A 12,175-nucleotide genomic window follows, 5' to 3' on the forward strand; every position below is an offset into this window, starting at 1 on the left:
TTGCCAGCACCCCAGGCACAGGGACGTGACCAGAGTGATTTTGATAATGGACTTGGGTTTCAGGTCCCCTTCTTTACTACCATTGAATGCATTTTTTAAAAAATTTTATTGGGGAATATCGGGGGACAGTGTGTCTCTCCAGGGCCCATCAGCTCCAAGTCATTGTCCTTCAATCTAGTTGTGGAGGGCGCAGCTCAGCTCCAAGTCCAGTTGCCGTTTTCAATCGTCAGTTGCAGGGGGTGCAGCCCACCATCCCATGCGGGAATCGAGCTGGCAGCCTTGTTGTTGAGAGCTCGCGCTCTAACCAGCTGAGCCATCCAGCAGCCCTGAACACATTTTCTTTTTGAAGATTGTTTGGTTAATGCCTCACTGACACACTGTAATACCTTTAAATAACTGGAGAAAATAATGCTGTCCTGTGAATAATAGGCCCTTTTTAGTATGTTGGTCATTTAAGTATTTGGCCATCGATGGGTTTGGATCTGACCCCAGAAGGACATAGTTCATCTCTAGGACTGCTTTTCCACCTTCTTTGGAGAGATTGATGTGGCGTGTGGCGTTACCGCGTCAGGTGGCGTTCTGTGCCTGTCCAGGTGTTCACTAACCCGGTGCTCTAGTTTCCTCACCTTCCTTTTCTCGAAACACGGGTGGTATTCTTAAAGTCCTGTGTGGGGCTGTCCAGCAGAGCTTACTGCAGTGTGGGGTGCTCTGTGACCCCAGCAGTTCAGTTGCCTCTAGCCACCGGTCGCTGCTGGGCCCTTGGAATGCGGCTTGTGTCATTTATTTTAATTTAGTGTAAGTTTGAACCCATGACTGGCGTCTGCCATGTTAGGACAGGCTGCACTCTCACTCCATGGAGGCAGCTGGGACTGTGGCCCTCGGGTCTTGCTGCTGGTGTCTGGTCCTTGTTCAGTTGGCCCAACATGTGTGAATAAGGCACGTGTGTGTGTGTGTGTGTGTGTGTGTGTGTGTGTGAAAGTCTATGTCTATCTTGTTTAACTACATTTCTTATAAAGATACTAGGGGGCAGAATTACTGTCTTTGGTTGGTTTTGAAGTAGAGTTGAAATAAATCATGTACTTTTATATAAATAAGGGACAGTTAGCATATAAAGTTGGTAAGTTTTTTTTTTATGCATTGCTTAAACAAAGACAATTTCACTCCTTCGCTGAAAATTAAGACTGAATTTGCCCATTTCTGGTGTTCTTTCTCAAAAAGGAAACTAGTCTGAACAATGGCCTTGACCTCTAGTTTCTTGCCACCCCGCTCGTTCAGGGAGGCGTGTGAGTCCCAAAGTTGTTTGCCTGTTTCAGATTCAAGCCAGCACAAGCAGAAGGGCCAAGAAGGACACCTGGCCCCCAGTTTACAAAATCTGGGTAGCTGGTGCCCCGTCCTGTCCTCCGACAGGGTCCGTTAGAGTCCTATGCTGTGCTGCCAGCATCGCTGGGCCTCTGGCCGTGGCCAGGCGCCCTCACTGCTCACTGTCCTCCAAATCCACACCGCGCACGCTGCCCCCTGCCAGCCAGACGCTCACATAGGGGTGGTAGTACCCTTCCTGAGCCCCAGGCAGCAGCAGCCGGGCCGTAGGTGCCACGCGCTCACCGCCCGTCCTGTAGGCTGGGCGGAAGGCTCCTTCCCAGTACTGCAGAAGGGTCCGTGTTCCCACGTTATGTGGGGCCAAAGTAGGAATACTGGGAGAAAGAAAACAGTTGTTACTGCAGTCATGAAATTGACATTGATCCAACCTGATGTGTGGGCAAGGTCAGGGCTGCTCCTGGTCATAATGCCCGAAATAGTGGTGCTGTCATGTGGGCACGCGGTCCCTTTCACAGGTGTTAGCTCTGTTACCCCTTACAAGAACTCGGATCTGTTTCTCCCTTTTCACTGCTGAGGGAACTTCGCCTCGGAAAGGTCATATGGTAAAACTAAGAATGAAAACCCAAGTTCTCTTGCCTGTGTTCTTCCTGCTGTTCCACGCTGCCCCGCGGGCTGGTGATGGGGAGTGTGGCCGCCAGCGTGTGCACAGCACTTCCTGCGGGTCCGGCCACCGTGGGAAGTGTCTGACACCCATATTGTAGCACAAGGAGCAGGCAGAGCTGGGTGACGCGAGAGCCCTGGGCGTGGGGGTGGGCTAGAGCCGTCCTTCTGACTCGGGCTCCGTCCTCGTCATCCCTTGGCCTGAAGGTGGCACTGGCTCTCCAGCGCCTGCTTCCGTTACTTCTGTAGACACTAAGCACTTCCTTTTGGCACCAAAAGACGGGGCTAGGGGAGTCCTTTTTGCGCACAGCCTTCCGTCTGTCTTCCTGCCTCAAGTGCTCCTCTGCTCTTTGTCACTGCCTCTCGGTCCCTGGCCCCTTTTTCTTCTCCCAGGTCATCAGGCTCTCTGGCTTCCCCTGCCATCTGGACACTCTGTGCCGTGGGTCCCGCCCTCTTTCTCTGTCTCAGCCAGTCATTGCTGCTCATGAGACTGGGAAGGGAGGCCCCACCGAAAGCATCTTCTGCTGTCAGTCAAGTACTCACTACCTCGTGTTACTTATGGCCACAGTAGCTGCTGTGAGAAATCAGCATCTCCGTGGCTAACACACCGCATTGTCTCTGGGCCGTGCAGCGGCCCCTCCTTCCTTGCTGTCAGCACCTTTACCTGGTTGGGGAGAGGAGAGGGAAGGTAGACATGGCTTCATTGCCTGGGACTGAAAGTGACCTACGTCCTTTTTGTTTGTGTGTCCTCTGGTGACAACTTGTAGCCCCCACCCCCGTACAGGGGCTGGAAAATGTTCATGGGGAAGGAGGGAGGCAGAGATTTTGGTGGGCAGTTTGCCACCTCTGATAGAGCCGCAGGGACGAAAACCAGGAGCTCCCAGATGACCAGGTCAGCGGACGGCTAGGCAGGTGTCAGGGCAGGGTTAGCGGCTGTTTCAGAATGAGCCCTTTGCCAAGGGGCCCCGGGGGTGGGGCGGGGGTTGCTTTCCAGGGCCCGTCCCAGTCCTCGTATGTCTCATACCACCTCCAGTTCCACTTCCCCTGCGGAAGGTACCTGCAGGCTCTGCAGAGAGGAACAGCCGTCCCACTAGTGTTTGTCCAGTTCCTCTTCCCGTCACCTCGGGGTTGGTGTCGTTCTGACATCACTTCTCCTGACAAAGATGTGAAGCCATTGATTTCTGGCCATGGTTTCCTGTCCAATAAACCTCATGCCGTGGTCCGTCACTCCCATGTTCCTGGCTTGGCTTCAGCGTTCCTTCAGGGCAGACTGGCCTCTTCCCTGTGTGCTTTGTCCCCACACAGAGCCCATGCAGTAATGGAGGGCACAGAAGAACTAGGCCAGGGCCAGGGGGCTGGAGGTGAGCAGTGATGACCATTAAGCAACCAGAGAGACACCCTGGGGATGGGGGCCAGAGACCAGATGAACCCTGGGAACTTCTTGTTGGGATTTTTCTTTCTTTTTTTGTTCTTTAAAGATTTTTTTATTTGGGAAGGGAAATCGGACTTTATTGGGGAACAGTGTGTACTTCCGGGACATTTTCCAAGTCAAGTTGTCCTTTCAGTCTTAGTTGTAGAGGGCGCAGCTCAGCTCCAGGTCCAGTTTCCATTGCTAGTTGCAGGGGGCACAGTCCACCATCCTTTGCGGGAGTCGAACCAGCAACCTTGTGGTTGAGAGGACGCACTCCAACCAACTGACCCATTCGGGAGCTCAGCGGCAGCTCAGCTCAAGGTGCTGTGTTCAATCTTAGTTGCAGGGCGCGCTGTCCACCATCCCTTGCGAGACTCGAGGAATTGAACTGGCAACCTTGTGGTTGAGAGCCCACTGGCCCATGTGGGAATCGAACCGGCAGCCTTCGGAGTTAGGAGCATGGAGCTCCAACCACCTGAGCCACCAGGCCGGCCATTGTTGGGATTTTTCTGATCATCCTGCTTTTGTTAGGTCTCTTCTCTCGCCTCAGATCATGGGTGTGGCCATCACAAAGCAGTAAGGAGAAAACTGTGGTCCGTTTTTGCCTGTTTTAGGCCCCTTTTGCATTTAGGATGTGTTGACATTTAAACCAGAAATAAGATTTTGACTCTCTAGCAGTGATGCCAGGAGACCCAACATATGGGAACGGAGCCCTTGGCCAGCTCCCGCCCCCCTGCTGTGCTGTGCCACGTGAGTGTCTGTGCGTCTGTGGGATGACGGCCAGCCGCGTAAGGCCGTGCAGGGTGACAGGAGTGGTGTGTTGAGCTGACTCTGTGTCTGTCCAAAGGAGGGGCCAGACGAAATCATTAAGTCGTAGAGGGGAGTTTTCTAGGCCCTGAGGAGGATGCTACGGAGAAACTTGTGGGCCGAGCCCCACTGGGGTCTGCCACGTGTGGCCACCCTGCCCCAGGACGCTTTGTGGGGGGTGAGGAGGCCGTCGGGAACTGGCGTGGGACACCGTCTATATTCTTTCTCTGGCCACTTGCTGTGGCCCACGTGACCTCTGTAGTTGCCCCCCCGTCGGTTCTGAGCAAGCCAAGGCACTGGTCGGTATGGCAGGAGTGGTTGCGCTGAGGGCGGCCCGTCCCTTTGAAAACGTGCAGGACAGAGCCATGTGTGTCTTTTTATGTAAAGTCTTCTTGCAGCTACAAAGTGTTGGACTGTGGTGAGCAACAAAGAGATTCCACCTTAATCAGTTTTACTTTGGGTTTGTCTCTAGGAATGTTCCGGAGGATTACAGCAGCTGCCTCTAGACTCTTCACCGCCGACGGTGCCGACGGCAGTTTCTACAGCCTGGAGAGCTTGAACACGCGTGTGCGCTGCATGATCCCCACACACCCCGCACTTGTGCTGCTCTGGTGTCAGATCCTGCTGCTGGTCAGCCACACCGACTACCGCTGGTGGGCCGAGGTGCAGCAGACCCCCAAGTACGTCCGCCGGCCAGCCCGCACTGTGCTGACAAGCCTCTCGGCAGCTCGCGCTTTGGCCCATTTGTAGGAGGCTTAGTAAAGATTCCTTTGCGTTTTAATCTTCCTTTCACAGACACTAGTGTAGGGGAAAAATGTGGTCCCACCAAAGGCATTCAGAATCACTGCTGCTTTTTACATGTGATTTGTTTGACACATTCTTTGACACTGTTCCATCCTGTGGGTCGTCTTGTCATGGTGTGTCCCTCCTGCTAGGTTCTCATCTTAAATTGGTTCCAGAGCCAGACGTGTTGCAATGTCTTAACTTCTTTGTAAGTTAAATGTGGTTCTGGTTATTCTTAGACAATGAAGGAATTACTTAGCAACATTTCAAAACTGCTTGTAAATACCTTCTTTTTTTTATCATTCAAAAAGACTTCTTAAGTATCTGATTGTGGGTGGCCCTCTTTTTCCAAAAAGTTTCCAGGTTTAAGTTTCAATTTCTAGGCTCTCTCTTGCTCAGACATTTGTGCATGTGTGGAAATAAAAGCTTTGACACCCACATCCCCCAGCGGAGTCCAGGCTCAAGAGCCTGTGGGGAGGAGAGAAGGCTCTGGAAATAAGAGACTGCAAGGGCTGGAGGGTTGGGTCAGCTTCTCTGTGCTCAGTGTGGGACTCTGAGCTGTGTGAGGCCACGGGGTCCCATTTGGCCAGCCCGTTCCTCACCCCTGGAATGTCCCACGTTAGCAGGGATATGAAACATCGCCCTGCTCTGTGTGGGAAATGCAAAGGAGAAGTAAGAGCTTCGCCCACCCTAGGAGCGTGAGCATTTTCTCCGGTGGCTTCTTCCCAACCTTTCATACCTTCAGCTCTTACCATTGCAAGTTCATGTTTGTGACTGACACGTGTAAGGAGAGAGCCACTTTCTCCCTCCGTGGATAGTTTTTTCAGCATTATTTGTTAAAGGCTATCCTTTCTCTTTCGAGTTACCTTGGCACTTTTCTCAAAAGGCAGTCGAGTACATCCATGTGGACCTTCCCCGGGCTTTGCCTATTTCCACCATCCGTGTATCATGTCAGTACCAGCACCGCCAGTTACTTCAGCTGCTTGGCAAATACCGCACAGCCTAAGGCTTTGCTCTTTATTATCAAAATAGTCCTGGTTCTTTTAGGTTCTTTGCATTTCCATATCTGTATCGGAATCGGGTTCTACAATGTCTATAAAAAGCCTGCTGAGGTCCCTGAGTACTTCATATTTTGGAATGCAGTTATAAATGGTCCTTTAAGAAATACTTCTTCTTCCCATAGTGTGTTGGTCATCTGCAGAAATGTCGGTGGCTCTTGCGTACTGACCGCATGTCCTGACGTGAAACGCACTCAGTAGTTCAATAACCTTCTTGAGGCTCCTTGGGGTTTCCTGCAGACAGGAGCACACCATCGACGGCTGCAGACTGCTCTTCTTCCTGTCCAGTCGGGGTGCCTCGTGTTTTCCCTTCTCTTTCCCCACACACTGGCCGGGCCCTCCGGCACAAGGCTGGGCTGCTGGCTGCTTCTGTTGGGCTCCTGGAATGTCTTATTACCTCAGGGAATGATCTGGTGTTTATTTGGGCAGGAAAGATGAACTTCACCCCTTAATACCATGTAAGACACAAACTGCAAGGGTGTTAGGAATTGCCAACGTTCACTGAAGTTTTTAAACCAGAGAAGGTAAAGGCTGATCTAGACATTGGTTGTAAATGCTTGAAAAACGTAACAGGCATGAAAGCCGACTCTTCTGCTCAGGCGCGTCTCCGGAGCCGGGGTGGGCGGCCGCCCGCGGCTGGGTGTTGAGAGAGCCCGTGTCCTTCCGGCCCACCACGCTGTATCTGCACCTGTCTTCTACCCGTGTGTCCTTTCTCTTGTGTTGGTGGGAGTTTAACCTCCTGAGTGTTCTCCACCATCCCCTCCTTTCCTGACTTGTGTGCCTCGGTTTACTCTGATGTTATGGCAGAAACGTCTGCATCTGGGAGTCACAGAAGTGCTGGATCAGACAGTCAGTGTTTGAGAGAAATGAACCCAAAGTGAATGTGGTCTGGGCTTCAGCAGGTGTCCTCATTGAGCCGTTTTAGGCCAAACTGCAGCTTTTCATAAATGCAGGCGGTTTACTCTGTGATAGTTTTTCTTGACCCTACCTGACTCAGTTTCCCTATTATAACATTGTGTATTGTCCTCTCTTATCGTGAAATACAATTAGTGGGGTCTGTAACCTATCTGTACTTAAATTTCATAAAAATAGAATGCCTTAAAGGTAAACAAAGGTAAAATGAAGGGAAAATAGTATGGAATAACTACTTTAGCACTTGAGTGTTTCATGTCTCCCCGTGTTAGAAGGGAAAATGCCCTTGCATGTCCAGAGCACCCCTGCACTGGGACGCTGTTTCTCCAGCTGCATGTTATGGGGATGAGATAATAAGAATGAATTATAAAGTAGGAAATACAAAAAGACAAGCCATTGGTTTTCATGTATAGACTCACCAGATACCGCTCCATCGGATCGTTATGGAAGATCTGCCCAGCTCCCAGGCACGCTTGAGGCCACACCGCTCCCATGGGGACAGGGCCAGGTGCCGGCCACGCTTTGGGCCGCACCGCTCCCCTGAGGACGGGGCCAGGTGCCGGCCACACTTTGGGCCACACCGCTCCCCTGAGGACGGCCAGCTCCCGGCCACACCGTTCCCCTGGAGACAGGGCCAGTTTCGGGCCACACCATTCCCCTGGGGACAGCAGGGTCTACTCTTGTCTGTTTCTTACATCATCATAGGCTTATGATTCGCCTTTGATCTTTCCTACCATTGGTGGACTCTTAGTGACCTCCTACATGTGCCTCGGCCCCAGGGGTATGGTGTGGCAGTCACTCTCCATCCGTTCTGAGGCCTGCAATGCAGTCCTGGCTTTGGGACATTCACCATCAGTGTCTGGCAGCATTGTCGGAGGTCTTGGGGGCTTGCCCTGCTACCAACTGGGACTCAGTTGGGGTTGACATCAGACCTCCTCTGGGTCTGCTGCTGATATTTGAATTGGAGACTCTGCCCTTCTCTTTCAGAGGCTCTTCCCCTATTTGCTGTCTAATTGCAAACACCAAATTACAGAGTGAATGTGTGTCGTGTTGGGGCTGGCAGGAGGGCTGGCCAAAGGGGACATTTTGAATTGACACACAATGTACAGCACAGTAATACACACTTTCGTACCAAATGAAATTCATTCATGGTGTTGCACATGTCAGTAGTTTGTTCCTGTGATTGCTGAGTGCCGTTCCATCGTGTGGATGTAGTATGATTTACTTATCCATTCACCAGGTGGAAAACAGGCATGGCAGTGTTTAAAACGTTTAAATCCGTAGTACTTTTTTTATACCAGTCCTCTTCTAAATCCTGAGGCATTACGGGAAAAGTTGCCACATTTCTCAATAGTCTTGTCCTGGCGTGACCTCTGCCTCCCTAAGCCTCAGCAGAGACGCTCACTGAGGGGACGTGGGGTCCTAGGTCAGACTCAAAAGTCAGAGGGGCAGTTGGTGAGTGTGGCACCAGCCGTGATCTAAGTGTTGGCGCTTGAATCGAGAGTCTCAGAGTCTATGATTCCATGTACGTAGAAGCTGAGAGACAAAGTGAGAAGAACGGAACAGGAAGTGAAATAACTGACTTCGTTGTGGGGAATGACTTTTGTGGAGATGCTTTTAAGCAGTGTTTCCGTAACAGCATATACACTGTGGGTGTGTCTAGAGTTGTAACGTTTTGTGTTCATCGAGTAGTAAAATAGGGACGTGGCAAGGTCATCTTCTGGCAGTTGACAGCTTTCGTGCCGACCAGCGTGGGGGACCCCAGCAGCAGTGGCTGCATCGTCACCCAGCCAGCGGGAGTGCAGAACTCAGTGCTGGTCGGACGCACAGCTTCCTGGACTTCTTTCAGTCACACATTTGCATGCTGTGCCTGTTATGTCCCGTGTCCCTAGTTTCTGTGTGTGCTTTGTCACAGCTCGCAGCAGGTCACGACGTGCACACGTGACACAAACACTGTCCGATGTGCGATCTTTGAAGTCACTGTCTGCTTTAGAACCAGAACTAAACCTAATCGCCATCAGGATTTTGAAAGTCAGCTCTCTGCTACCCAGGAAATGTTGTCACTGCATCTGTTGCTCCTTCTAGAAGACGCAGTCTGTCCAGCACGAAGTCACTTAGTCCCCAGATGTCTGCGGAGGAGCCTTCCGATGTGGCCCCCAAACTGGGAGTGTGCAATCGAGAAATCGTTCGGAGAGGCGCCCTCATCCTCTTCTGCGATTATGTTGTAAGTGTGAGAACGTGAGCCGTGGAGGTGGGGGCTGGGGAGCGCCCCACGTGTGCGACACTCTCCATACTGGCTGAAGCCAAACTGCCTGCCGTCCCACCGTTCTGACAGAGTGGAAATCCGGAGTTCACGTCCAGACCCGCTGCTCTGACATAAAAGTCGGTCACAGGGTCTAAGTGTGTGTGTAAAGGCATCACTCAGCTGTCACTTGTCCCTCATACATGCAGTGACCGCTCCGTGCCATTCGTGATGCTGGATAGTTTTGTTGAACGGAGGGAAGTGGTGGAATGATAGTAACAATAAAATCAAGCTGACAGTGTTGACTGGAAGGGGGGTTCTGATTAAAAATGTTTTTAATCTGTGGAAAAGGTGTTAGATGTTCATCACTGCATTTTAAAACAGATCCCTAATAATGTAAAGATTTTGTAGGGTATCCGATGGACACTTGTCCCATTAGGGAGACCACCTCAGGGATGATGTAGATGCCTGATCACTGCACTGTACACCTGAAGCTGAAGCTGAACAGTAATGAATGTCAACTATAATTTTATATATATATATATATATATATATATATGGTCACAAGAAGTCGAGTACAGCATTAGGAATAGAGACAGTGAAAATGTAACGGCTATATGTGATATCAGAGGGGTAGTAGATTAGTAGATTGGAGGAGAGGGGTTATCACTTTGTGAGTGGTATAAATGTCTAACTATTACATTGTTTTGTACACCTGAAACTATTAAAAAAAAGAAAATTGTTAGCCAATCTGGAAAAAAAATTTTTTTTTAAATAAAAATAATAAAAATAAAAATCGTATACCAGTGGGGGGCAAAATAAAATAAAATAAAATATGAATAATAAATAAAACAGATCCCTGTTTAGATGCCATTCTTTTTAAGACATAGGGAGTTTTTGACCATAAAACTAGCATCACGTGTAAAATAGAAAATTTACAAAAACCAAATAAGTAAACAGAAGAAATAACATTTCCTGTAATTACTCAGAGGGATCCTGTTACGTTTTTGTTGGAATTTACTTTTCACAGCGATATAAAAGCGTGTCTCTGTGGTATACACATGGTGCCGCATACATACCGCTGTCACGCAGCAGAACACTGGGGAGCTCTGCATTGGGCAGGCGGCGCAGACTTCTCCGCTGAACTCGTCCTTACAGTTCTTTTGTTATGATAGCAGTTTATTAATACTCATTTTTTGCTTTACATTCTTGATGTTGAAATAGTTTTTCTATCTTGTTCCACTTCTGAGAAATAATAAATTATATAATGGTGTAGTTCACAGACATGTAAGGAAAATACTATTTTTATAAGTTAATGCTCTTAAATTATCCCACATGGAAAATACTAATCATTAACCAGGTCACAAAGAATTGATCTCATTTTACAATTTTGGTCTAGAAGGATTATGAATTAAGATAAAAAGGCAACATACGTGTTTAAAAATGTGTATTTCTTTTACTTATAAATCTCAAGTAAAATGTCCTCCTTTAAGATCCAGTCAATATGTGGGATCCATTCATATTTTAGATTCAGGAATTCTGTCAAAACTGTGACAGTTACAGGGAATTCTTTTTTTCCGCTGAACTGTCACAAAATTGGAGAACAGGGAACTGGAGAACACCCCCCAGGAGGCCACACTGACGCCTGGGAGAGAGCAGGGTGGCTGTGAATGGAGCGTCCCGGCTCCGGGCCAGTCACCTGTCAGGACAGAGCTCACCATCTCTGCCGCCCATGGCAGGTGCCTGATGACCCCACCACGGCCCTGGACCTCGCCCTGGCCAGGCCATCAGCTGATGTCCCTTGCAGCTGGACTGCTGACTCCTATGTCCCCGGTGGGATCTCATTTGGAGCAGCCTTGGCCACAGTGCGGGTTGGAGGTGACGGGCTCTGTAGAGTGAGTTCCTGCTCATCGATTGTCAGTGCTCAGACACCAGCTTTGTTCAATGAGGATCACACCTGGAGTTGTGTTTTCCCTTCCTGCCCCTTCGCTCCGCTCTGCAGCGTGAACTTCTGTTCTCTCCCGCTCTGCCTGGGAGTGAGGCTTGGCCTGTCTCTCTCCCTGGCTCAGTGTCAGAATCTGCACGACTCCGAGCACCTGACATGGCTCATCGTGAACCACATCCAGGACCTGATCAGCCTGTCCCGGGAGCCCCCCGTGCAAGACTTCATCAGTGCCGTCCACCGGAACGCTGCCGCCAGCGGCCTCTTCATCCAGGCCATTCAGTCTCGTTGCGAGAACCTCTCAACCGTAAGTGCCCTGCGCCCGCTGTTGTCAGTCTGTATTCTCGGCCTGGCATTTTGGAAGTGCTGGTTTCTAGTTGGCATAACCCTCTGTCCTCTGTCCAACGCTAGCCCACTGCGCTGAAGAAGACGCTCCAGTGCTTGGAAGGGATTCACCTCAGCCAGTCGGGCGCCGTGTTGGCGCTGTATGTGGACAAGCTGCTGTGTACTCCGTTCCGCGTGCTGGCTCATATGGTGGACACCCTGGCTTGTCGCCGGGTAGAAATGCTTTTGGCTGCGAATTTACAGGTACTAAGCACAACACTGGTGCTGATTCCACTGAACACTGAGCGAGGCGAGCCAGGCAGTGGTTGGGGTTTTCCTGCACGGGCATGTTCTTCACGTGGCCACTAAGGGAAACGTGACGTGTATGAACTTGTCATTCCTTGTGTGTCTGAGACAAGTGCTTCCGGCACTGCATTCTAATTTGCCGTGCTGCGCCCGATAAGCCGCACACGTCAGTTTCTCTGTTGTAAACGTTTGTGAGGCGGTATTGAATTGTGTGTTACAAACCCCTGATGTGTGCTTGTCCACTTTAGAACAGCACGGCCCAGCTGCCAATGGAAGAACTAAACAGAATCCAGGAGAACCTTCAGAGCAGCGGCTTAGCTCAGAGGTAACGCTGGAATCAGGCCCTCTGTGCTTTGGATGTGAAGACGTAGGTTTGTAAGGGAGTAAACTCCCAGGACGAGAGATTGATGTCC

At 50.3% G+C, this 12,175-nt stretch overlaps 1 protein-coding gene across 4 annotated transcripts in view; it reads left to right on the forward strand.

Annotated features, from left to right (window-relative positions):
* Positions 1–12,175, forward strand: part of HTT (huntingtin) — a 120,330-nt gene that overhangs the window by 79,354 nt on the left and 28,801 nt on the right. For all 4 annotated transcript variants that reach the window (XM_019718736.2, XM_074320558.1, XM_074320562.1 and 1 more), the window contains 5 exons: positions 4,668–4,875; positions 9,034–9,172; positions 11,260–11,439; positions 11,544–11,720; positions 12,011–12,087. In XM_019718736.2, coding sequence (XP_019574295.2) covers positions 4,668–4,875; positions 9,034–9,172; positions 11,260–11,439; positions 11,544–11,720; positions 12,011–12,087 — 781 coding nt within the window. The remainder of the gene's footprint in view (positions 1–4,667; positions 4,876–9,033; positions 9,173–11,259; positions 11,440–11,543; positions 11,721–12,010; positions 12,088–12,175) is intronic.

This window comes from Rhinolophus sinicus, linkage group LG02, assembly GCF_036562045.2.
Source record: "Rhinolophus sinicus isolate RSC01 linkage group LG02, ASM3656204v1, whole genome shotgun sequence".
In the NCBI taxonomy this organism is placed as follows: domain Eukaryota; kingdom Metazoa; phylum Chordata; class Mammalia; order Chiroptera; family Rhinolophidae; genus Rhinolophus; species Rhinolophus sinicus.